This window comes from Callorhinus ursinus, unplaced genomic scaffold, assembly GCF_003265705.2.
Source record: "Callorhinus ursinus isolate GAN/ISIS: 27379988/994484 unplaced genomic scaffold, GSC_fseal_2.0 scaffold59, whole genome shotgun sequence".
Lineage (NCBI taxonomy): Eukaryota > Metazoa > Chordata > Mammalia > Carnivora > Otariidae > Callorhinus > Callorhinus ursinus.
Window position 1 is genome coordinate 7,440,672 of NW_027397121.1, and position 25,017 is coordinate 7,465,688.

Here is a 25,017-nt window from a genome sequence, read left to right on the forward strand (position 1 = left end):
AGCTCCTACCTGAGATCCATACCCATATACCTCAAGTCTCCTGCTTGGCTCTTCCACTGGCATCTCAAATTCAACATGTACAACGCTACTCATTCTCTTCTTCATCAGATCTGCTTCTATGGCATTCTTCTCTATTTCAACATAGTCTGTTACTGACCACCCATCCAGCCACCCAATCTAGAAATCTTAGGGTTAGCCTTGACCCCTCCACTGGGCTAATCAGTAGCCAAGCCCTTTAGATTCTACCTCCTAATTATCTCAATATTCTATTCCCTCCATCTCCTCTGTTCATGACTTAATTCAGGCTCTTATCATTTCTCACCTAAAGTATTGCTATATTGCTAAAAAAGAGTCATGTGTGGGTGTGTGCAACTTTTTATTTTGATGCAATATACTATAGACTCTGACCAGCAGTTTTAGCTCAATTTTCCAAGCTCCAGTCCATCATTTGAAATGTCAGACCAATTTTTCTAAAATTCAAAATAATTGTGTCACTCCTCAGTTTTAATATCTCTAAAAGCCAGACCCTCTTTGTGGTATAACATGGCCTATGTGATCTGGCTCTTGCTTAAATTTCTAGCTCATCTTGACACTCCCCCACACCCCACTACCAAACAGGGACACAATCAGTAGCCTCCACACCATTCACATGCAACCACATAGAGGTCTCCAAGGGAAGGAGCTCTGAATGCCTTTGACCTTCACATATTCGCCTACCCCTTGCCCTAGAATGCTTTTCTCTTCCTTCATGTTCTGCTGGTCAAATTGTTTTTTTTTTTTTCAAGATTCTTAGAAGGCTCGATTATGTTCCACCTCATTAAGTTACTACTTTCAAAACACTTGGCACATTCTTTTTATTTTTATTTTTTTAAAGATTTTATTTATTTATTTGAGAGAGAGAGAGAAAGATTGAGAGAGAGAGATCATGAGCAGGGGGGAAGTGTAGAGGGAGAAGCAGACTCCTCGCTGAGCAGGGAGCTGGACAGGGGACTAGATCCCGGGACCCTGGGATCATGACCAGAGCGAAAGGCAGGCACTTAACCAACTGAGCCACCCAGTTGCCCTGACTTGGCACAGTCTTGTTTGAATACATTACATTGTTGTGTAATGATTTATTCACCCAACCCCCCACTAGACTTTAAGCTCTTTGAAGGCAGGAATACCCTTTATTCATCTTTGTATTTCTAGCTCTGGACCCAATACTAGCACTTATTAAATTTTCCATGTATTTCTGCAGAACGAATTAGAGCTAATGCCTGATGGATACCTCTCAGAGAGAGAGAGGAGGGAGGGCTGGAAGGAGGAGGAGGCGGGGTCTGAAGAGCCCTGGGAGTTTGGCGTGGGAAGAGGAGCTTCCCCAATTGCCGCCTTCTGCAGGAGGTTGTGCCGCTCTGAAGAGCCCATTACCTAGGTTACAGGCGGAAGCTGAAAGCTTGATACTAAAGAGGCATCCCCAGCAGGAGGCAGACATCCCTCCATTGTCTTCCCAGCCCAGTTACACACCCGACTCCCGTCGGGTGAAAGAGCCAAGTCTTGAGAAGGTTGCCGGCCCCGCGTCTCTCCCCAGCTACTGATGATGTTGAACCCTACACTGCCGTGATTGGTTTAGCCAAATGATAAGGGCAACTATTGGAAGTAGCGGGCGGAACAGAATCTGGGGAAGCAGTTTGGCGCCCGGGGTCCACTGGCTAGTAGCTCTTAGCCCACGGTGTGGTGTGAAGATATGGATCATGAGCAGAGGCGGGGAGCTGCACTGCTAAGGCTGTTACACCTCCTGTGGTTGCTGCCCTACTCCCGGACCGCCCCTGAAGGTATGACAATCCCTCTCGTTTACTCCAATCCTGACCGCTTAGAGCGGGGGGAGCCACTCAGAGCATTTGAAGTCTTCTTTGCATTTGAAGCCCTGTGCTTTGTAAGTGGCGCGGGAAGTATTATGAAGTAGTGGCAACAATAGCAGAATTGGGAAAGAGATCAACTATGGATGGATGGCAATGTCAGAGGTGCTTTGTATGTTCCACTTAAGACAATCTCTTGAAACAGAGATTGTAAAATATCCATTTTACAGATGGAAAAAAATGAGACTCAGACTCTAACGTGGTCAAACTCACACAGTTGGAAGGGGGGCAGAGCTGGGATTTGAGCAAAGCAAATATTATTTCACTGTCCTATTTAGTCGTCTACTCTGCACTCCGTCATCAGCTCATCTTTTGGTTCTTGAAAAGTCTCTTAACTTTATTGGTCCTTAGTTTCCTTCTTTGTAAAGGACGGGGCAGAATGGAAGAATAATCTGGAAGATCCCTCTTCCTCTAAATATCTATTACTCTAGGTATTGCGTAGTGGGTAGAAAGTTTCACGCTAGTGTGTGTGTGGGGGGGGAGATTCTTGCCAGAAATTTCAAAGAATAGAGATTATTTCCTGCAACTTTGGGTCCCCCAGTCCTGTCATTGCAGGGGCTGGAGGGTTGAGGGAGGTGAAGACGTTTTCAGAGAGGTCTGGTGCTAATGAAGTGGCTGAAGAGAAGCCTGGAGATTGTTTTTTTTCAGCTTACCATGCTGTCTGGGGGTAAGATGCACAGTGTGATTTGTGGGTGGGGGAGGCCATGACCATTCCTTTACCCTCCCTTCTAAGACTGGGGAACCCACCCAAGGCCTTCAATGTCAGTACAGTGGCCTTCTGTGGATTAGACGAAGATATCTTTTTTGGGAAGGATGCAGCCCTGTGCCAGGATGCATGGCTTGGGGAGCAGAGTTCAGGCCCGAGATTTCAACTTCCAATGACTTCCTTGGCCAGATGCCTCTGTGCAGCATACAAACACTCAACCAACACTGGGACTCCGAATCTGTCACTTTAGACAGTAGACCTTTTTTACGTTTTACAACTTTAGACAGTGGGCCTTTTTATGGGCAGGGGAAGTTTGGAGAGATCCTGTAATATCTTCTTCACCCCATTGGGAGAGAGAGCCTAAGTAACAGACACAAGAAGGGGTTACACCCGAAGCCTACCCCCTCTGCCTGAAGCAAGCCTTGCTGTTTTCTAAGCTAAAGGGGAGGAGGAGAGTCCCCTCTCCCTGACTCACCCTATCTCCTCTGCAGCTCCTACCCCAGCGTGGCGGGATGAACTGCAAAACCACACGTTCCTGCACACAATATACTGCCAGAACTGGAGTCCCAGCATCAGCCTCTCGGAAGCCTATGATGGGGACCAGCTTTTCTCCTTTGACTTTTCCCAGAACACCCGAGTGCCTCGCCTGCCTGAATTCGCTGACTGGGCTCAGAAGCCTGGAGATAATTCCACGATTTTCTTTGACAAAGAGTTCTGCCAAGCTATAATCCAGAAAATAGGACCCAAACTCGAAGGGCAAATCCCTGTGTCTAGAGGTCAGGGGTGTTTCTGGGGGTGCGGGGAGGGGCTGCATCCTTAACCTCCTCAACCTGTGCCCTGAATTATTCCCTTTCACACCAGCCCCCTCATCTAATGCCTTCTGGGTCTCGCCTTACCAGCTATGGTCTGCACTCTGTTTTTGTTGTGGGGCAAAGACGTGTGCCTAGGACATAGTAGGTGTTCAGAGCTATTTATTGAACTTGATGAATGCAACAGGGACCAATTGATGCCTACTGAATATTAATTAGAGCTTGTGTTGCTATGTGCAGTAGGATGGAAGGGGAGAAAGGAAGTATCCAGAGATGTGTCTGTGTTTCAATAAGCAGACAGCGTGTGATTAGATGCCCGTGTGAAGTCTAGACAGGAAGCCCTGCAGGAAGTCAGGGTGGAGGGTCCCAGAGTAGCCTGGGTCTGGCTCTGCCTCTAGATCCAGGTCTCGTTCTTGCCTAGAGGAAGACCTCCCACCAAGCCCCAGCTCCTCCCTCATCTCTTCTCCCAAAGCCCGTCCCCACGGACACTGTCTCTGCCCTCCCCTCTGTGTGCCACGCCCCTTCCAAACTGAGGGGTACCATCTAGACTAGTTACTTCTTTCCCTCACACCTCAATCTTCCCACCAGGGTTTCCTATTGTTGACATGTTCACGCTGAAGCCCCTGGAGTTTGGCAAGCCCAACACCCTGGTCTGTTTTGTCAGTAATCTCTTCCCACCCACGTTGACGGTGAATTGGCAGCATCACTCCGACCCTGTGGAAGGAATCAGGCCCACTTTTGTGTCCGCAGTTGATGAACTCAGCTTCCAGGCCTTTTCTTACTTAAACTTCACACCAGCACCCTCTGACCTATTCTCCTGCGTTGTGACTCATGAGATTGACAACTACACGGCAGTTGCCTATTGGGGTGAGAACTTTCTCCTTGGAAGCCTGCTTCCTTTTGGGGGCAAAAAAGGATGGACCCATGGAAGGGCCTTCTTTTTCTACTTGGACTTTGTTGAAGTCCATTCCCACCCTGAGCAACTTTAATTTTTCATGCCTCAGTTTCTCCTGTTTCATCCCAGACACCCATGTAATTCCCCCCGAGTGGGGGGCTCACCGACCAAGTCTCCAGGCTGACCTGCTCCCCCTTTTCTCCAGTGCCCCATAATGCGCTGCCCTCTGACCTTCTGGAGAATGTGCTGTGTGGTGTGGCCTTTGGCTTGGGTGTGCTGGGCATCATTGTTGGCTTAGTCCTAATCATGTACTTCCGAAAGCCTTGCTCAGGTGGTAAGTTAGAGCGTCTGGAGTGGGTGGGTGAACCATGGGAGCCACATACAGCGAGGCGCCGTGGGGGCATGCCCAGGGTCATCCTGCGGTATGGGGAGGCCTTTGGGTAGGGAGGCCTGAGTCAGGTACCATGAACATCCTCCCGGTTCGGTCCCAGTTATACACGCACACAGCTATCAGATCACAGGCATGGCTTTGAGTGGGAGAGGAGTGATATGGGGGAGCTGCAGGAGGGGTGCTTGGAGATGACTTGGGGCCAAGGAGAGATCAACTTCTCTAGGATATGCCGCAGGCAGGGAGGGGCCTTTGGGGAGGAGGGGGGGTCCCCCAATGGCTTCCCTCCATCCTTCTCTCTCCTCAGATTGATTCTCCCCGACCAGAGTCTGGTGCCAGCAGTGTCGATCATGAATGCAACGGGAGATGAGGTTTCCCACATCCAGCCCAAGATCTCTCCTTCTCCGAGCAGGAGTCCCTGGGATGGCCCGGGGGGTGTGCACGTGCGCGTTTATACAGGTTTCTCAGCTGGGGGCTCTGCTGTCCCCGGGCTTGCACCCAGGGGAACCCAGAGTGGCTTTCCTATCACGACCACATTCCTTCCCACTTTAGGGCAATAAATCTTATTTCTTAATAGTGCATGGGTTGTCATTTCAAATCCAACACATAACCTGAACATGGCTTGCCCTTGTTAGGGAGGGAAATGGGGAAACCCCTAACTCCTCCCCGACTCCTGTTCCCTGGTCTCAGCACCATATGATAATCAGTTTGTGCAAAACACTTGAAAAATGAGGGCAGAGCTACTTTCTGATAATCTGCTCACAAAATGGTGGAGGAAGCTGATTGTAGATTTTTTTTTTCATTTTACTGGTTGTGAAAATATTTATGGCTAGTAGAGGCTGCCTTGAGAAATATGTAACATTTCATAAAACAAATTCATTTTTTAAAAAGATTTATTTATTTTACATAATATTAGATATTTCACTATGCTTTCTTCCATTTGTGTTATTGTTTTCCTTTCACATTTAGATCTTTATTGATTGGAATTTTTCCATATGATGGGAATAAGGATACAACTTTCTTTTCCTCCAAATAGTAAATTGATCTTCTTAATATCATTTACTAAATATTCCATTTATTCCCAGGGATTTTATACCAAGTTTCCCTATATGCATGGATTTGTCTCTGAATTGTTCAGTCCATTGGTTTGTCAGTTCCTGTATCAGTATCATATTGTTTTAATTATTATGGCTTTTCATATGTTTTATTATTTGGCAGGGCTGGTTTTCATTTCATCACTCACCTCTCCCAAAACCCAAAGTCCCATTTTGCTCTTCTTTATCAAAATTGTTTGATACTCATGGATTTGATTTCCGTGCACATTTTAGAATCACTTTAACAAGTTCTCCCCAAGCCCTGCTATGATTTGGTTAGGACAGCATTTAGGTTAGTGATATGGGGACAAATTGACTTCCTTGTTATGTTAGGAGCCCCATCCATGAATATGTCTCTTCACTTTCTGAGGTGTTCATTTATGTACTTTATAAAGTTTTCCCTCTTATTCATAAAGTTCTTATACTTTTTAATGTTAATTTCTAAACATGCTATGGTTTTTATTACTATTATAAATGGCTAGCAATGTTCAATTATTTTCTGATTATTAGGAGCATAGAATTTAGAATCATAAATCCTCAGTTCAAGTCCTGGTTCTATTACTTAGTGTCTGGGTAAGTCTGGACAGTTGCTAACCTCCCTCTGCCTCCATTTTCTCATAGTTAAGATGGAGATAATAACATCATTCAAGAGTTGTGGTGGCAAATCAGGTAGAATATCCCCTAGCCGTGCAAGTCATTTGGTTGCAGGATGGAAGGATGATGGGCTAGTTACTGCACCTGTAACCCCAAGATCGGGGTCTGGAGCAGTGAATCCTGTAGAGAAGAGGGAGTGGGGGGACAGAGGTGAGGTGGGGGTGGGGAGGGATAAGGTTGGACAGACTGGGAAGTAACGTGATCCCGGCAGGGTGCAGGTGTGTGTAGTTTTGAGGAGACATTGAAGGAAGTCACAAATGTGGTCTCATACTACGGGTTTTAGATTGCAGGTGATTGCAATTGAAATTGCAAAAGATTGTTGAACAATTTTTGAGTTTATAAAATTGAGACTTGAGTTGAAATCATCTGTTCAGAAGAGGAACTTGAGAGCTTACAGGGAGCACCAGAAGGAAGTACCTAGAAGCGATTTATTATTATGGCAGTGCTCTCAGGAAGAGCGTGAGACCACATTTGCGACTTCCTTCAGTGCGTGATGCCAGGGATGCTATTGTAGCTCCTTTTTGTTTTAGCCAATCCGGGCTCCTGGTAGACCCCCAACAGCACCTCAGAACATTGCGGAGCTTGCTGTGCTCTACGCCAGGACTGCAATGCCAGGGGCCTTCCTCTCCTGAACACGACTTCAGCCCAGCAGTCGGGGCTCACCTCCAGTAGCCCTCTGGGAGAGGGTTAATCTATAAGATTAACTTAATTATATGATTAAGATTATAATCATATAATCTTCTAAGATTATATGAGAAAGCATGGAAAGGGCCTACCTAGTAGAGCATCAGTTCCACCTTCCCATCCACCCTGTCCATGCCCTCAATGATTTCTCTTTTCTCTTTCTTTTTTTTTAAAGATTTTATTTATTTGATAGAGAGAGACACGGTGAGAGAGGGAACACAAGCAGGGGGAGTGGGAGAGGGAGAAGCAGGCTTCCCGCTAAGCAAGGAGCCCGATGCGGGGCTCGATGGGTGGCTCGATGGGTGGCTCAATGTGGAGCTCGATGCGGGGCTCGATGCGGGGCTCGATGCGGGGCTCGATCCCAGGACCCTGAGATCATGACCTGAGCCGAAGGCAGACGCTTAACGACTGAGCCACCCAGGCGCCCCTGATTTGTCTTTTCTCTTTCAACCACCCTGGCCTTATCGCTCACTTGCTTTACCATAAACTCTTCTCTTCACAGATGTCTGTTCTCACTCCCCAACTGACCTAAAGCGAATGACGTGGGAACAGAGTCCACGTCTCCTCCCTGGGCATTGCCTGTAATGCTTTGCACAGAAACGCCGCGGTCCGTCCACCCGTGGCGCCGTGGACAGCCCCGAGAAAGCAGAGAACCCGCTCTCAGGGCTTGGGCAGCGCGGGTAAAAGAAAGACAGCACGTGGGAACGAGGCTGCCTCACTCCTACGCTCCTGGCGGTCCTGGCACTACAGAAATGGCTGTGCAGTCACAATGGACAGGGCACTTGAAACGGTCTTTGGGGTTGATGGGCGGTGGGGGACAGACCTAGGTCTGAAAATTAGGAGGAAAGGGGAAAGGAAGAAAGCTCTTGGCTGAGCACGGGCCTCTGAATTTTCGGTCCTGCCTTATTCTAAAAAGCACCCTCAGTCTTCTCCTTAATAGAGAAGTGAAATCTTCTGCATTTCCTGCTGCTCCCTCCCGGAAGGTTTCACATCTCCTTTGGCTGCCCGAGCAGAGACCAGACAGGGAACTCCGTGTGGCCTCGGCTGGCTGGCGGGCACCGCCCCCGCGCGGGCACGGGACCTCACCGCCGCCGTTCCTGCTCCCGCCAGCGCGAGCCTTGTAGACGGGGAGAAGGATCCTGGCTCCCGCGAGGTCAGGCTCACCGCCCACCTGGGCCGAGGAGGAAGAACGTCAGGGGGAAGTGCGCGTGCCAGTGGGGAAGAGTTCACATGGTTTTGAAACTGTCAAAAGAGAAAGCAAGGAGACGCTGGTTCTAAGAACAGAAGGAATTCTGAGAACAGGGAAACAAAGACTTGGATGGTCCAGTGGCTTTTCCCTTTATCTGCCTCTCAGTGGGGGGCACCACTGGCTACTTTTATGTGGGTCATCTCAGCCCCAGGATGTAGTGAGTGTGTGGGCTTGCTCGTGCGCGTGCACCAGTGTGTGTCTGTGTGTGAATCTTTGGAGCTGTTTTCAAAAACTGTAAAAAGAGGACGCTGAACAAATCTTTTAAGATTATATGAGATAGCATGGAAAGGGTCTACCTAGTATAGTATCAGTTCCAAAGTAGAAGCTCTACAAACTTTGGACTCACCACCCCCATTTTCTGTCCATTCCCGCTCACCTGATGGCTCATTAGAGGAGGTGGGATGTAGAAACATCTTATAATGAAGGTGGGGTTGAGAGCGGGGGTTGCTGGGAAACACAACTTCAGTTAATCTCAATTAGTTACACAAGTCTTTTGTTTCTGATATTCATCTTTCTGTTCATTTTTGGTACATGCTTCTTTTCTCTTCATAAGTATCGACTCTCCGGGGGTTGGGGGCTTTGGGGGAGGACAGGTAAGTGTGGTGTCAAGGGGCTCTCTCCTAATCCTCTCTCATTTAGCTCACTACTAAATCAAATCCAAAAGCTTGCAGAAACTAATGCGGGGAGACGCAGCCCTGCAGCCACTGGGAACAGAGAGAAGCCAATTTCAGGTTTTAAATTTGTGATGGAAAAAGCCACCAACTGTATAGTTCACAATGGGATAGGAGAATGAATTGCCATTTAAAACCTGCCTTTTCCAGGGGAAGTAAAGGAGGGAAGCTTTATCTTATTTTTTCTAGTGGCATCATAGTGCAGGGACCTGCTCTGGGACAGATAGGACCAGTGGGAGAAACACACAGGAGAGTGTTGAGTTTGGGGGAGACAGGCGAGCTTTGGGAACTGGTCCATTACCAGCTATTTATCAAGGGTTTAAGTGGCATTGTCCTGCGGTCTACCTTGAGACGGCTCAGAGTAGTTGAGGGTAGGATTTCCTAGCTCCAAAAAAGCAGGAAGGACGAAATGCTGCTCTGCAAGAAGCAATGGAATCCCAGGGAGAGATTTTCCAGTCTCTGTCTCTGACCTCTAAAGTGGAACTGCTTCCCTTATTCTGCAGTCGCGCTTTGAGGCCAGATAACCCTGCACTCTCCCTGTGCCTCCTTCCATCTTAACATCCCTGTCTCTGCCACCTGCTCCGGAAGGGCCTTTCAGCTCCCGCCTCCATCTCCCGGGTGACAGGACAGACCAAGGGTTACGCAATATCTTTCTAAGTAACCTCCCTCTAAGGGACAAGAGAAGTTACCTAGTCTCAGTCTTGGAAGGATATTGAAGGGAAACAGTTAAACCAGTGGGCAGCCCGGGCTACATATGTTCTGGGAATATTGGGATTATTCTCTCCAGTGATCTAAGGAAATCCACCTACAGACTGCTCTTTCCCACAGGGAAAGAGTTAAGAGACATGGTTGTTTAAAGCCTAGGGCAGGATAAGATTTACCTGGTAACTGATGATGCTAGGCTGAAGCACTTAGTGATTTGCCTCCGTATTTGTCCCCGCCCATCTAAGCAATCTGACAACTGTTAGTTTGGGACCCGTTTAGAAGAGCTGGTAGGAACAGGCTAGGGGCTGGGTGGCTCCAGACCACTCCTTTAGTGGGGGCCAAGGAGCTGGGGTTATTACTCCATTCCTCTCAGGGTCTGGACATCATTTACCCAGGCTGGGGTTGCAGGAGCAGGCGAGGACCAGGGCCCCTGGAAGAATTGGTCCAGGGGACTGAATTCCTGGCGTGTCCCCAGAGCAGAGCATGACCACACTCCTGCCATTGCTGCTGGGCCTCAGCCTGGGCTCCATCGTAGCAGGTAAGGGTTTCTGGCCTGGGACCCTCCCTCCCTTCCTCTGCTCCTTTGGAGCAAGGGAGTCCCTTGGATCTGGACACCGCAGACGAGTTTGTCTCCCTGGTATACGCTCAGGTAGTACTTTGTACCTTTGTATCTTTGTAGCAATTTTAAGATAATTGAACTGTATAATTATTTGTGTAATGTGTATCTTTTGCTGGAGTGTAGGCAACTGCAATATCTGTCTTGTTTACTGCTGCATCCTCAGCTCCTAGCACAGTGCCTGGCCTATATGTGTGTGTGCTTCATAAATATATGTGGAGTGAATATTTAATAATACATCCAGCCAACAAAGCTGGCTCTTTCCCTTGACCCCTTTTCTCTCTCAATAATTTGCCTTACTGAGGTCTTGTCCTGGGTAAATTGTTGTGTTTAAACTAGCAAATAATTCCTGTTCCCATACTTAGTCTCATAAAGAGGAAACAGCATCTAAAAACTTTTCTGCTGCTACCATCTGTTCCCTTAATCAGTGCTCTCAGACACTTCAGTACATGAGCTTGGTCTGTAGATGCTGCCTGAGGCAAGAAAGCTACACCCCACTCACTGGGTGTAACTGGGGCTTGGGCTCCCTGCGGAGGTCTCTGAGCTGCCCCCTTTCTCTGGTTCCTGTAGGTGGCTTTATAGCCCATGTGGAAAGCACCTGTCTGTTGGATGATGATGGGACTCCAAAGGATTTCACATATTGTGTCTCCTTCAACAAGGATTTGCTGACGTGCTGGGATCCAGAGGAGGCCAAAATGGCCCCTTGTGAATTTGGCACACTGAATGTTTTGGCCAAGTACCTCTCAGAATTCCTCAACCAACAGGAATCCCTGCTCCAGCGCTTGTCTAATGGGCTTCAGGACTGTGCCACACATACCCAGTCTTTCTGGGAATCACTGACCCACCGGACACGTAAGAAGAGAGGGGCACAAAGGGACTATCGGGAAGCACAGTTAGGAGAGGTGAGGCCAGGGAGAATCCCTCAGTCCCTCCATAGGCAAGAGGTTGGAGATTTGGGCAGGAAAGAAGCAAAAAAATGTGTGGACCTGGAATGTAGAAAGAGTGAGTGTGGACCCTCAAAGGGTTGTTGATGGGGGTGGAACAGGAACAAAGAAGGGGAGGTGATGTTTGAGGCCAATGGGGTAAGAGAGTAAGCAGGCTTTCCATCTATTCAGGCCATCTCAGGATGCAGAGTCAAGTTCAACCAGGAGTGTGTCAGAATAACCAGAATGCCTTTTCCCAAAGTGCTCATGCCTCTTTATCATAGGTTCTGATGTTCTAGGTCTGGGATGGGCCCAGGCATGGGAATATTTAGAAAGCCTCCCAGGGGATTTCAATGTGCTTTCTTGCCGCAAAGTCCTTGCACTGAGAATGACTTGAGATTGGTAAAAAAAAAAAAAAACACAAAAAAACAAAACATGGAGATCTCCATAAGACAGAGTAATATGTCTTAAGACGTTATTTTGAACCACTTTTCTCAGAATTGCCTGGGGAAGGTGCTTGTTAAAAATATAAGCCCTTGATTGCCACTGCAGATCCTCTCAGTGAAAATATTTGGGGATGCAATCTAGGGAACCTGCATTTTAACACAATTTCTTGGATTTTTTTATTTAAGATTTTGTTTGAAAAGCACCATGGTGGAGGTAAGTAGGAGGGTCACCTAGGAGAATAAGCTAATAGAGAATGGCGATGTTAACAATCTCATTATTTCGGATTACGTTAATCCAAATTTAAGAGAGTTAGATCTGAGTTAGGCTCGTTTCCTTAAACTATCCAAGGGAAAAATGTTGCTTGATTCAGCCACTTAGTTTGTTAAATTAGATTTGAGGGCAGACATTTTTTCCTACCTTTACAAACCCCAACCTACAACTCTTGACAACTCTTAGCTTGTACACTTGAAGTAAATACAGCGACTTCTGAAACAGCTTGCAGTTCAGACCTGGCTTCTACTTAATGCGATCAACCGTAATTTTGGAATAGGAAAGAAGGGAAAGAGCGGTGAAGGAATGGGAGGAAATAAAGAGCAAAGCAGGAGTAAGTCTAACTCCTCTTTCTCAAAGGGATGTATGGAGGCACGGAGTGGGGGTGGGGAGGGTTGGTTGGCAAAGGCCACGAAGAGTTGAAGCTGGCAAGAAACCAGGTTGGAGAAAAAGCCAGAATGGTGCCATCTTTCATGACCACGTTTTCCTCTTATGCAGGGCCACCAACTGTGCAAGTAGCCAAAACCACTCCTTTTAACACGAAGGAGCATGTGATGCTGGCCTGCTACGTGTGGGGCTTCTATCCAGCTGATGTGACCATCTCGTGGTGGAAGAACGGGCAGCCTGTCCCTCCTCACAGTAGTGCCCCTAAGATGGCCCAGCCCAATGGAGACTGGACATATCAGACCGTCTCCTATTTAGCTATAACCCCCTCTTATGGGGACACCTACACCTGTGTGGTGGAGCACATCGGGGCTCCTGAGCCCGTCTATGAGGACTGGAGTAAGTGCACGGCGGGTGGGAGGAATTAGGGTTGAAGCAGAGAGCTCCTGCGAGTGGGTGGTTGAAAAGGAACAGCAACGTCTTGGCACAGGGAGTGACGTGTGGACAGATCCACGGAATATGGCAGGGAGGAAGATGCTGAGAATGAGCAGCCAGCCTGGAGGAACTGGTGGAGGGTTGATGACCAGAGATGGGGCAATGGGTGGTTGATGTTGTGTGTCTGAGAGTGGCAGGGGAGCAGAATAGCTATCCTGAAAAGAGGATGTGGTTTGGTAACCATGTTTTCACAACAACCAAAATTTGTGATGCAACATTTTAGGATCCTCAGATTTCAACTATTCTGTTGTCTGGTCAGGAATGGGAATTGAAGGAATAAAAAAGGTTTCAGAAGAAACGGGACTTTCTCTTGGTGTGGGGGCAGTACTGAATTTGGGCCACTCTGTCGGGGAAGAAAAAGCCTGGCTGACAAACACTTTGGTTTACATGCTTGGGGGCTAATGAACAAGGAACCAATGACCACTGTTTGAACCCCAGGATTGGAAGTAGTTAAATGTACCAAGAGATTTGGTACACAGATTTGGGGAAAGAGAAGAGGGAACAATGAGGAAGAGGAGGAGAATCTATGAAGGGCTAGGCAACAGAATCCCAGACTGGCTGCTGAGACTGGGCTCCCCCTCTGGGGAGTGCTGTCTTATTGGGCAGCTGAGAAAGGTATGAAGAGCAGAGAGAGGAACCCACAGGCGCACGGGAACTCTCCTGGGAAAATCTCCTCCCCAGCATGCACCAGAGCTTCCTTTGGTGATGGAATGTTCATTTTAGCATGGCGGAAGGAATCCAGGTGGGGTGGGATTCAGAGTACGATGGGTTTCAGGAAGTGGGAGCTATGGAGTGGGTTGGAGACAGGTTCTGGAAATCTGGATGTAGACAGGAGGAGATACCTCAGTAGTCAGACAACACATGGATTGGGATCATTGAGAGTTAAGAAAGGTGGAAGGACATTTTAATAGACAAATAGGTAGAGCACATAAGGGTGTAAACATTGTCACTATGGGGTAAATGGAGAGGGGAATGAGAAATCCTTTATTCTTTGGTGAGGTCACCCTCAGGGTGAAGGAAGGAAAAAAGATGCCTTGAGAGCCCCACTGTATTAGAGAGGACCTAGAAGCTAGGGTGCTAACTCTTGTGAGGGGGTCCCCCAGGGCTACTCTAGGAGTAGAGAGCTACGGGATGGGGATTTTTGAGGAAAGTCTGTCTCCTTGGGTGTAGGTTGGTGTGCGCTAGGCCCTTGGCATTGGGATAAAGCACCTTTGAACCTGCTAGGTGGAGGTCACACTAAATTATGTTGCTCTGGCAATGAGCGACAGATCGGTTCTAGTAAGTTTCTATTTTTGCAGCACATGGGCTGTCCCCAATGCAGATAGTGAAGGTTTCTGTGTCTGCAGCGACTCTGGGCCTGGGCTTCATCATTTTCTTTCTTGGTTTGCTCAGCTGGCGGAGAGCTGGCTCGTCTGGTGAGTGCCGCCCCTGACCTCCTGTTGCCAATCTCACTCCCAATTTCTGTTCACTTTCTATTCATGACTGGTTTTCCCATTGCTACCTCATTTGCTGTGAGTAACACTAGATACTTTTATCTATAGACTGTCCTCTAATCAGATATTTTCTTCTCCTAGGCTACATTTTCCTCCCTGGGGACAGTTATCCAGAAGGTAACATCTCTGTTGGTCTGTTTGCCTTCTGGTCCTTTGGAGGGGTGTGAGATCTCGGGAGTCAGCGTTGGGCTTGGCTAATGGTGCTTATAGTGGGGGTGAGGGTCCACCAGGATGTAGCCAAGAGCATAATTTAAACTGCCATTGTTGGGATTAGGAGCAGGAAAGAGGAGCACCTACACACCCTTCTTCTATCCAGTGGAGCATCTATGGGGAAATGACTGAAAGTGGCTTTGTAGTATTAGTCCTTGGTGGTCTAGAATTTTTGATATCACTGTATTAAGGGCTCTGGCATGGATGGTTATAGAAACAGAGGATGGGGTCAAGTTGGTTTGAAGCCTTATTATTTCCTTTTTATTTCTTTTGCAGGTCAACACGTCAATTAGAGGCGGAGTCCTACACCTTCTACCTCAAGTGTGAAGATTCAAACTCTTAGTGATGCTGCTGTGTTCCCCCACCATCCTCAGACCCTACAAATTTTCTTGGATCCTATGGTTTCTCCATCCAGATCTTTGAACTTCCCAGCCGACCCCATGTACACCTTAGCAAGTTGGGGGAACTCATTCCTGGGAATATTCTGTAATCAAGTTGTTGTCCAAGGCTATATTTCTGGGTCAAATATCATCTGGGGAGGGAGGTTAAAGGCCTTTCTGGAGGCCACACTGTGCCACAGGGGCCAATGAATTGCTGGCAGTCATCTCTGAGGAATAAACTCTGGTCGAAATACTGTTTTTCTATGCTTTTTCCTGAGGCCCTGGGGAGGGACCATGAGCAGAGTTATGGTTGGGATTACTTCTCTCCTACTTGAGTGGAGGAGTCAGCACATCCTCCTGATTATTCCCTCTAGACATGACAGAATTGGGGGCAGTTTTCTAATCTATAATTCATAAGAAGAAATTAAACTATGGTTGAATGGAGTCACAGAATCAGGAAGAGGTAGGGAATTGACAGATTACTTACTTCATAAGGGGTCTTAGGAGGATTGAGTGAGTTCATACTTGCAGATGGCTAAGAACATTGCTGGCACATGCTGAGCCCATAAGAGAGATGTTAGTTATTACTTGTTACTCAACTTTCTGGGCCAGGCATTGGACCAGGTACTTTACATGCATTATTTCATTGATCCTCATCACAACCCTGATGCAGATCCTCAGATAGGACTCAGGGGGCAGAGCTTAACTTCAAATGGGAGTTCTGGGCAGTTACTTCTTCCAAACCCTAAGTGGGGAAGAGCTCAAGTGCTTATTATGACCTAGGTGCTGGGCTAAGTGCTTTGTATTTGTATCTTATTTACTTCTTACAATAATCCCAGGAGGAAAAGATTGTCTCCTTCCATGTCATGGGTGAAGAAAGCAAGATTCAGAGTGGGAATAACTTGTCCAAGATCAAAGAACAAATTTTCTATAGGATGTTTGTCTACCATCTACGTAAGTAGATGGCTTTATCCAGAGGATCCTCATGCTGGGGAGCACACCCTCTTCAGAGCCACACTTTCATTCCCTTTTACCCCCAACCCAAGGGCCATCCACTGTTGGGGTACAGATTTCTCACTGTAGAAGGGAGGTGCATTTTGTTTCCGGTGAGGGGCGACACCTGCTGGACACAGAAAACTGGGCAGTGGCATAGTTTTTGGAATTAGAGTTGGACACTAGACTTCGGGCAAGGAAAAGAAACCAGAAGTGAAGACAAGTACTGAAGCAGCTTAGCCTAACGGGATATTGTGGAGGGAGAACAAGGGCTACGGATGCATATTTGCATGTGTGTGTCTACATGGGAATACATAAGGCCAGAATCTGATGAGCTGGAGGAAGAGGCAGAAGACAGACTGCAGAGCCTTCTTGTGTGCTGCTTTCCATGAATGTGTGTGTTTCCGGGTGGGTGTGAGGGGTGGTCATGGGGGCTAGAACCCTTCATCCTTGGACTGTTTCTGTGCTGATGGGAGCCTACAGAGGAATGGGGGAAGCACTGGTCTTACGGACGTGATGTCCAAAGTAGGTGCTCAGGGTTTGTCCAACCAGTGAATTGGTCTCTTACACATTCATGGTTTCCCCAAGAAGGATCCTTGTGATCAGGGCATTTGTTCTGGAAGGAGTTTCCTGGAGAAGTCAATGAGAGGGGAAAGTGCTCATGAATTTAAAACGGTTATTCTCTGAGCAAGGCCATATAAGGTCGGAAGAGGGAAAGTGCTGTGCGCTGTGCTAATTGGCAAATGTAGGCTCAGAAATTAATGTCTAGAAGTTTTATCAGTTTTATATATTTTTTTGCATTTATATATAGCATTTAATGAATAAGCTTGTGTATCATGTAAATAATCTTCCTCCTCTGCCTGACGTAATTTAAAAACTTGCTGTTTAAAGTCTTAATGTTGTTTCATTTTCGTTTTTCCATTCATGATTTTTGTTTTTGTTTGGTTGACAAAGCAAATTCCTTCTGAAGTGCTAGTCTGGTCTGGGGGTAGGGCTTTGGGTGGTGTCTCTGCCTGGCTGATTTTGAGGAAGCTGCACATCCAAAAGGTCTGGGTCTGGCCACAGCAGTGGGAATCAAAGTGACAAGACCCCCAGGGGAAGGAAGGAGAGAGTCAGCTAATTGGATAGCTTCCAGTCCTCCTCTGGAGATTCCTGGCAGGCTTTTCTCTGCCTTAACTTTGTGTGTTTTTGTTTTAAAGGGAAGGCTGTCCCTTTCCAGATAAGGCGTAGGAAAAAGTGCCACATAGGTCTCCTGGGATCCAGGAAGCCAGATTAGGGAGAAAAGGGAGGAAATACACGTCCTTACATGGGGTGATGAGATGTGCTTGGATGGAAAGAAGTGAGGTAATGGTGGGCCAGCTCCAGGACTGTGTGAGGAGAGTAGAATGTTAAACATAATCAAAGGCCAAAAAGGGGTGTGTGTGTGTGTGTGAGGGGGGGGGGGCGGGGAGAGGCAGTTAGGCTTTTGGGTTATATCTAATCCAGGTGGTACAACACATGGTCTCTCCTTTCAATGTTTTGCTCATTTTAAAAGCTGAACTTGGAGCTGGAATCGACTTTAAAGGTCATCTAGTCCAACTGTCCACCCATAAAAGGGCTGGGTCTGTGTTCACGAGGGCATGCACGATGCAGGGAGTCCCTTCAACCCTTGGGGCAGATACCAATACTTTAGAAAACTGTGTTGACCTCAAGTTTGAGGTTTTTCTTTTGATATGATTTCAATTATGTATGAGGTCTATAAAAACCCCCAACAAATGAATAAACAAACAAAAAGCTGAATCAGACCTATAAACAAAAGAGAACAAATTTACAGTTGCAGAGGGAAGGGGGCGGAGGGTTGAGCAACATGGGTGAAGGGGAGTGGGAGACACAGGCTTCCAGTTACGGAGCGAATGAGTCACAGGAATAAAAGGCACAACGTGAGGAATATAGTCAATGATATGGTAATAGCGTTGTGTGGTGACAGATGGGAGCTACGCTTGTGGTGAGGACAGCATAAAGTAGAGAGAAGTTGAATCACTAGGTTGTACACCTGAAACTAATGTAACACTGTGTGTCAACTATACTCAGATTAAAAAAAAAAAAAAGACAATGGGAATAAAACTCAAATACACCATGGGAGGGTGTATCCTCAGCGCTTTTTTTCCTGAGTGACAACATGCTCCTGCGTTCCAGCTTCTCTGTTTCCTTACTCATGTACACAGTCATGTGAAAAGACCAGAAAAAGCTTGGTATTTAATCTCCACGTTTATTTAGGAAAATTACTTTTGCCAGGCCAGTCCCCAGGGGCTGCAGAGAGTGGGAAGACCCCAAACCCAAAAAGATTGCTCCCCGAGGCGGGGGGACTCACCGGTTCTCCTGACCCTTCCTCGCCCATGTTTCCACAAATGAGTTTCCAAGAGCCCTTGGCCAGACTGGCCAGATGCAGGGCATGAAGAAAGAAATGACTTCCATTGTCCCAGGGCCTCAACAGAAAACAGATGACACACTCAAAACAGGATAGTTCAAGGGGAGAGTCTATTTACAAGGAAGTATTTCCAAAGAAGTAGGTGGGGGATAGCCCCGTGTAACCTGGGGGTAGCAGCAGCTGACTTGTGACTACCCCGAGGTCCCAAGAGGCAAGGGACTGGAGGGGTTATCAGAATTCAGAAGGAGCCAGTCCTACAGTGTCACTAGCTTGCCCGCAACAGTGCCCTTCAGTCAAGGGACACAGCCAGTCTAAAGTGACCTTGTGAGGGAACCAAAGGAGTAAAGACCCTGACCTCGAGCTCCGCCTCCCTCTGTTCTCAGAGCAAGGCTGAAAGGCAGGGCAAGCCAAGGAGCTCGGGAACCTGTGATGTCCTACAGGCCAGCACTTGGGACAAAACCCAGGGTGGAGAAATGTGGGTCTAGAAGGACAGATGTAGGACAGTTGGTGAATTCACAACACGAAAGAAAGAAACCAAAGTTGGGCCAGTGGTGGTGGTGGTGGGGGTGGAAAGATGCAAAACTTGGGCTTCCTTTGGCCTGGGGTGGGGACAAGACCTCAGTAATAACAGAAGACTGTCATTTCCTGTTCAGGGACCTGAGAGAACACTCCTTTCTGGTCTCCCCTGCTCTAGCCCAAGGCTTATGTTAACTCTTTGTGGATCTTTATTTTTTCCAGACATATTGTACTGTAAGTTTTTTTGAGTTCCTCAGAATTAAAGCTGAACCTTGCCTGAGGTTATACTGCGCTTATTGAGCAGTCTGGGGATAACTGACTTCTTTTTACTATTAAGTCATCCCATGCAAAAAACAGAGGGTATTTCTCCATCTAGTCAAATCATCTTCTTTGTTCTTTATTATGCTTTTTAAAATTCACTTTTTCATCGTGGTCCTGTGCATGCTCAGTTAATTCTTTGACATTTTACAGACTTTGTTGTCATTATGATTGATTATCTTATTGTAATTTTATTTTCAAATCAGTTATTTCTGGTGTAGAGAAGAGTAACCAATATTTAAACAAATGGAGTAAAAAAAGAACATTTACCATCTTAACCCTTTGGAAGTGTATATTTCAGTAACATTAAGTACCTTCACACTGCTATGCAGCAAATCTCCCAAACTTTCTCATTATGCAAAACTGAATTTCAGTACCCATTAAACAACAACTCCCCATTTCCCTTTCTCTTCAGCCCTGGTCACCACCATATTACTTTCTGTTTCTATGAATTTGACTATGTTAGTTACTTGATGTAAGTGCAATCATACAGTATTTGTCATTTTGTGACTGCCTTATTTCACTTAGCATAATGTCCTTAAAGTTTATCCATGTTGTAGCATGGATCAGGATTTCCTTCCCTTTTTAAGGCCAAATACTGTTCCATTGTATGGATATCCCACATCTTGTTTATGCATTCATCCATCGATGGACATTTGGGTGGCTTCCACCTCTTGGCTTTTGTGAATAATGCTTCTGTGAACGTGGGTGTGCAAATATCTGTTCAAGTACCTGCTTTTTTTTCCCTTGATATTAGCTAACCTAATGGGTGTGAAGTGATATTTCATTGTGGTTTTGATTTGCATTTCTCTAATGATTAGTGATGTTGAACATCTTTTTATATGCTGGTCAGCCATTTGCATATCACCTTTAGAGAAATCCTATTCACGTCATTTGCCCATTTTTTTTTAAAGATTTGTTTATTTATTTATTTGAGAGAGAGAGAGAGAATGAGAGAGATAGAGAGCACGAGAGGGCAGAGGGTCAGAGGGAGAAGCAGACTCCCTGCCGAGCAGGGAGCCCGATGCGGGACTCGATCCCGGGACTCCAGGATCATGACCTGAGCCGAAGGCAGTCGCTTAACCAACTGAGCCACCCAGGCGCCCCTCATTTGCCCATTTTTAAATTACTTTTGTGTGTGGTTTTATTTGTTGCTGCTGCTGAGTTGTAGGAGTCCTTTATATGTTCTGGCTATTAACACCTTATAATATATGTAATTTGCAAATATTAGAAGTTTACCAATTTTTGTAGGTTGGTCATATATGGGACAATCTTGCTGGATTCTCTTGCTGGTTTCAGTGGTTTGTTTGTTGTTGGTATCCTCCTCTCTCCAGGTAGATAATGACACTATCAGCAAACTCTGAGAGTATTCTTTTAAATCCTTAAAACTCTTAATTAGTTTTCTTTTTCATAACATTGACCAGGACCTCTAGGGCTATGCTAGATTGTAGCAGTGACAATGAGGATCATTGTTAAAGGAAATGCAACTAAATGTCCTCCATTAATTACAGTGTTTGCTCTAGGTTTTTAAAAAAATTAAACTTGTTATTTGAGATAATTGTAGATTCACATGCAGTAGTAAAAAAAATAGTACAAACAGATCCCACGTACCTTTTACCCTGTTTCCCCTGGTGATGACATCTTGCAAAGTTATGGTACACTATCACAACCAGGATATGCCGATACAGTTAAAATATAGAACATTTCTATCATCACAAGGATCCCTTGTATTGTGCTTTTATAGCCACATCCACTTCCCTATTGCCCCACGTCCTCCTTAACCCCTGGCAGTTGTTAATCTGTTCTCTGTTTCTGTATTTTGTCATTTCAAAAATGTTTTATATGGTATATAACTTTTTGGGATTGGCCTTTTTCTCTCAGCATATTTCTCTGTAGATTACACAAGGTGGTTACATATATACAGTTTCTTATTGCTGAGTTGTATTCCATGGTACGGCTATCGCAGTTAGTTGAAGGTTATTTGGACTGTTTCCAGTATTTAGGTAATATGAATAAATCTGCTCTAAACATTTACGTATAGGTTTTTGTGTGGACATAAGTCTTCAGTTCTCTAAGATAAATGCCCAGGAGTGTAACTGCTGAATTGCACAGTAGTTGCATGTTTAGTTTTAAAGAAACTATCAAACTGTTTCCGCAAGTGGCCGCACCAGCAATGTATGAGTGATCCAGTTTTTCCACATCCCCACTAGCATTTGGCATTGCCACTGTTTTTCATTTAAGGCATTTTAACATGTGGATGGCTCTTTCTTTTCCTTTTTTAAAGATTTATTTATTCATTTGTCGGAGAGAGAGAGAGAAAACACAAGCAGGGGGAGCAGCAGAGGGAGAAGCAGGCTTCCCACTCAGCAGGGAGCCCGATGTGGGGCTTGATCCCAGGATTCTGGGATCATGATCCAAGCCGAAGGCAGACGCTTAACTGACTGAGCCACCCAGGCGTCTCTATCTCATTGTTGTTCTAATTTGCATTTCCCTAATGGCTATTATTGAACATCATTTCATTTGCTTACTTGCCATTTGTGTACCCTACTCTGTGAAATGTCTCTTCATTTCTTCTATTTTCTAATTAGAGTGTTTGCTTTTACTGTTGAGTTTTCAGAGTTTGTTGTATATTCTAGATACTGGTGAGGTCCAATTTATTAATATTTCCTTTTATGAATCATGCTTTTGTTGTCAACTCTAAGAATTTTTTGCCTAGCTCTGCATCCTGAAGATTTCCTCTAATTTTTAAAAAAATTATCTTTTACATTTAAGTCCATAATCCATCTTAGGTTGAGCAGCTGCTGCTTCTGGCTCTCCTTCTCCACTCTGTTTACCTTTTCTTTTCTTGCATTATTTACCAGATAGAACTTCCAACACCGTGTTGAATAAGAGTGGTGAGAATGGGTATCTTACCTTGTCCCTAGTCTTACAGGAAAAGCATTCGGTCTTTCACCATTAAGTTTAATGTTAGCTCTAGGCCCTTTTCTTTTTTCTCTTTCTTTCTTTTCTTTTATTTTTTTTAAAGATTTTGTTTATTTATTTGACAGAGAGAGACACAGCGAGAGAGGGAACACAAGCGGGGGGAGTGGGAGAGGGAGAAGCAGGCTTCCCGCTGAGCAGGGAGCCTGATGTGGGGCTCGATCCCAGGACCCTGGAATAGACCTGAGCTGAAGGCAGACGCTCAACGACTGAGCCACCCAGGCACCCCTTTTCTCTTTCTTTAAAACAAGTTGAGAATGTTCCCTTTATTCCCATTTTTCTGAGTTTTTGTTATGAATGGGTATTAAATTTAATCAAATGCTTTTCCTGCATTGGTTGATATGTGTGTTGATTTGATCATTTTGCTTCATTAGCCTGACAATATGGTAGAATACACTGATTGATTTTTGAATATTAAACCAGCTTCACATCCCTGGGAAAACCTCAATGGTTGGAGTGTGTACTGTTTTTTTTTTAATATATTGCCGAATCATATTTGCTAATAATTTTTTAAGGATTTTTGTGCTTATTATGATACAGGATATAGGTATGTAGTTTTCTTTTTCATTTGGTTTTGATATTAGAGTAATATTGGTTTCATAAAATGAACTGGGAAGTGTTTCCTTCCTCTTCTGCAACAGAGTGTGTAGAATTGGTGTTAATTCTTCTTTAAATGTTTGGTAGAATTCTCCAGTGAAGCCATCTGGGCCCAGAGTTTCCCTTTTGGGAATTTAAATTTCAAATTCCAAATTCAACATCTTAGTAGTTCCATAGGGCTATTTAAATTACCTGTTTCATATTGGGTGAGTTGTAACAGTTTGTCTTTTTTGAGGAACTGGTCCATTTTGTTTACATTCTCAAATTTATGTTTATAGAGTTGTTTGTAGTATTCCCTTATTATCTTTTTGATGTCTGCAGGGTCTGTCTTGATACTCCCTGTTTCATTACTGATGTCAGCGATTTCTGTCCTCTTTGTCAGTCTTGCTAGAGTTTCATCAATTTGTTGATTTTTTTCTTTTTTTAAAAAATATTTATTTATTTGACAGTGAGAGAGGAACACAAGCAGGGGGAGTGGGAGAGGGAGAAGCAGGCTTCCTGCTGAGCAGGGAGCCCGATGCAGGACTTGATCTCAGGACCCTGGGATCATGACCTGAGCCGAAGGCAGACGCTTAACTGACTGAGCCACCCAGGCACCCTTTCCTTTTTTTTTTTTTTTTTATGTATGCTTTTCATGCTATAAATTCCCCTCGCAGCACTGCTTTAACTATGTTCCCTAGGCTTTGATATATTGTATTTTAATTTTTATTCAAGTCAATGTATCTTTTAGTTCCCATGAGACTTACTGTTTGACCCAGGGATTATTTTTAAATGATTGCTTATTTTTCAAGTGTTTGAAGATTTTTCCTGTCATCTTTCTGTTACTGATTTCTAGTTTAATTTTATTGCAGTCAGAGAACATACTCTGTATGATTTCAATTCTTTTAAATTTATTGACATTTATTTTATGGCCCCAGATATATCCATCTTGATATATATTCCTTGGGCACTTGAAAAGAATGTGTATTAGGCTGTTGTTAGGTGGAGTGTTTTATAAATGTGAGTTAGACCCTATTGGTCGATAGTATTGCTGAGTTCTTTATCCTTGCTGATACTCTGTTTAATTATTCTATTACTTGTTGAGAGGGTTATGTTGAAGTGTCCAACTATAATTGTTTTTTTTTTTTTTTTGAGAGCGACTGCATGCACATGCACATGAGTGGTGGGGGTAGGGCAAAGGGAGAGAGAGAATCTTAAGCAGGCTCCACACTCAGTGCAGAGTCAGACACAAGGCTCGTTCTCATGACCTGAGATCATGACCTGAGATCATGACCTGAGCTGAAATCAAGAGTCAGATGCTTAACTGACTGAGCCACTCAGGTGCCCCTATAATTATGGATTTTATGTTTTTGCTTCACATATTTTGCAGCTTGCACAGTTTTTTTATTCATGTGCATTTAGGATTATTATGTCTTCTTGGTGGGTTGACTCTTTTATCATTGTAAAATGTCCCAGTCTGTTCTGATAATTTTCTTTACTCTGAAGTTTATTTTATCTGATAGTAGTATATTCACTCATGTTTCCCTGTGATTAATGACTGAATAATATATTTTTTCCTATCCTTTTACTTTTAATCTGCATATATTTGAATTGAAGTGAGTTTTTTTGTAGATATCGTATCTTTGGTTCACTTTTAAAAAGTCCACTCTACAGATTTTTGCCTTTAATTGATGAATTTAGACCATTTGCATTTAGTATAATTATTGATATGCATATTTATTTACTTGGGCTGCCATAACAAAATCCTCTAGACTGGGTGGCTTAAACAACAGAAATTTATTTTCTTATATTTCTGGAATCCGGAAGTCTGAGATTGGAGTGTTAGCATGATTGGTGAGAGTTGTCTTTGCACATGGCTGCAATTCTGGTTGTATTTCCTATGGAGCGGGGCGGGGGGGGCGGGTCGGTGGGAAAGAGAACAAGAACAAGCTGTCTGGTGTTTCTTCTTATAAGGGCACTAATCCTATCAGATCAGGGCCCTACCCTTACAACCTTGTTTACCCTAATTGTTTCCACAAAGGCCCTATCTCCAAATACATTGGGGGTTAGGGCTTCAATGTATGACTTTAGGGACACAATTCAATTCATAGCAATATGTTAGGGCTTAATTCTGCCATTTCATTTTTTGTTTTCTCTTTGTTCTCTCTGTTTCTCTGTTTACTTTTTTCTGCTTTTCTGTGGTTTATTTGAATATTTTTTTATAATTCCATTTTTATTTATCTATAGTGGTTTGGAGTAT

General features: G+C 45.0%; 2 protein-coding genes across 2 annotated transcripts; both read left to right on the plus strand.

The window, feature by feature from the left end:
* The first annotated feature begins 1,633 nt into the window (after window positions 1-1,633).
* On the plus strand, window positions 1,634-5,269 carry LOC112815963 (HLA class II histocompatibility antigen, DM alpha chain). Its single transcript, XM_025862277.2, has 5 exons — window positions 1,634-1,811; window positions 3,093-3,377; window positions 3,999-4,277; window positions 4,511-4,639; window positions 5,001-5,269. The coding sequence occupies exons 1-5, from the start codon at window positions 1,724-1,726 to the stop codon at window positions 5,003-5,005; spliced, it is 786 nt and encodes a 261-aa protein (XP_025718062.1). The 5' UTR covers window positions 1,634-1,723; the 3' UTR covers window positions 5,006-5,269.
* Window positions 5,270-7,305: 2,036 nt separating this feature from the next.
* On the plus strand, window positions 7,306-15,222 carry LOC112815962 (HLA class II histocompatibility antigen, DM beta chain). The gene is made up of 6 exons (XM_025862276.2): window positions 7,306-10,288; window positions 10,937-11,218; window positions 12,505-12,789; window positions 14,184-14,300; window positions 14,460-14,495; window positions 14,865-15,222. The coding sequence occupies exons 1-6, from the start codon at window positions 10,234-10,236 to the stop codon at window positions 14,879-14,881; spliced, it is 792 nt and encodes a 263-aa protein (XP_025718061.1). The 5' UTR covers window positions 7,306-10,233; the 3' UTR covers window positions 14,882-15,222.
* The last annotated feature ends 9,795 nt before the right edge of the window (window positions 15,223-25,017 follow it).

Bases quoted from the DNA above. Each gene is read 5' to 3' on its own strand.
- LOC112815963 (XM_025862277.2), top strand. From the start codon at position 1,724: ATGGATCATGAGCAGAGGCGGGGAGCTGCACTGCTAAGGCTGTTACAC. The intron at 1,812-3,092 runs GTATGACAATCC...TCTCCTCTGCAG, and splicing joins CTCCCGGACCGCCCCTGAAG to CTCCTACCCCAGCGTGGCGG. The intron at 3,378-3,998 runs GTCAGGGGTGTT...TCTTCCCACCAG, and splicing joins GCAAATCCCTGTGTCTAGAG to GGTTTCCTATTGTTGACATG.
- LOC112815962 (XM_025862276.2), top strand. From the start codon at position 10,234: ATGACCACACTCCTGCCATTGCTGCTGGGCCTCAGCCTGGGCTCCATC. The intron at 11,219-12,504 runs GTAAGAAGAGAG...CCTCTTATGCAG, and splicing joins ATCACTGACCCACCGGACAC to GGCCACCAACTGTGCAAGTA. The intron at 12,790-14,183 runs GTAAGTGCACGG...CTATTTTTGCAG, and splicing joins GCCCGTCTATGAGGACTGGA to CACATGGGCTGTCCCCAATG.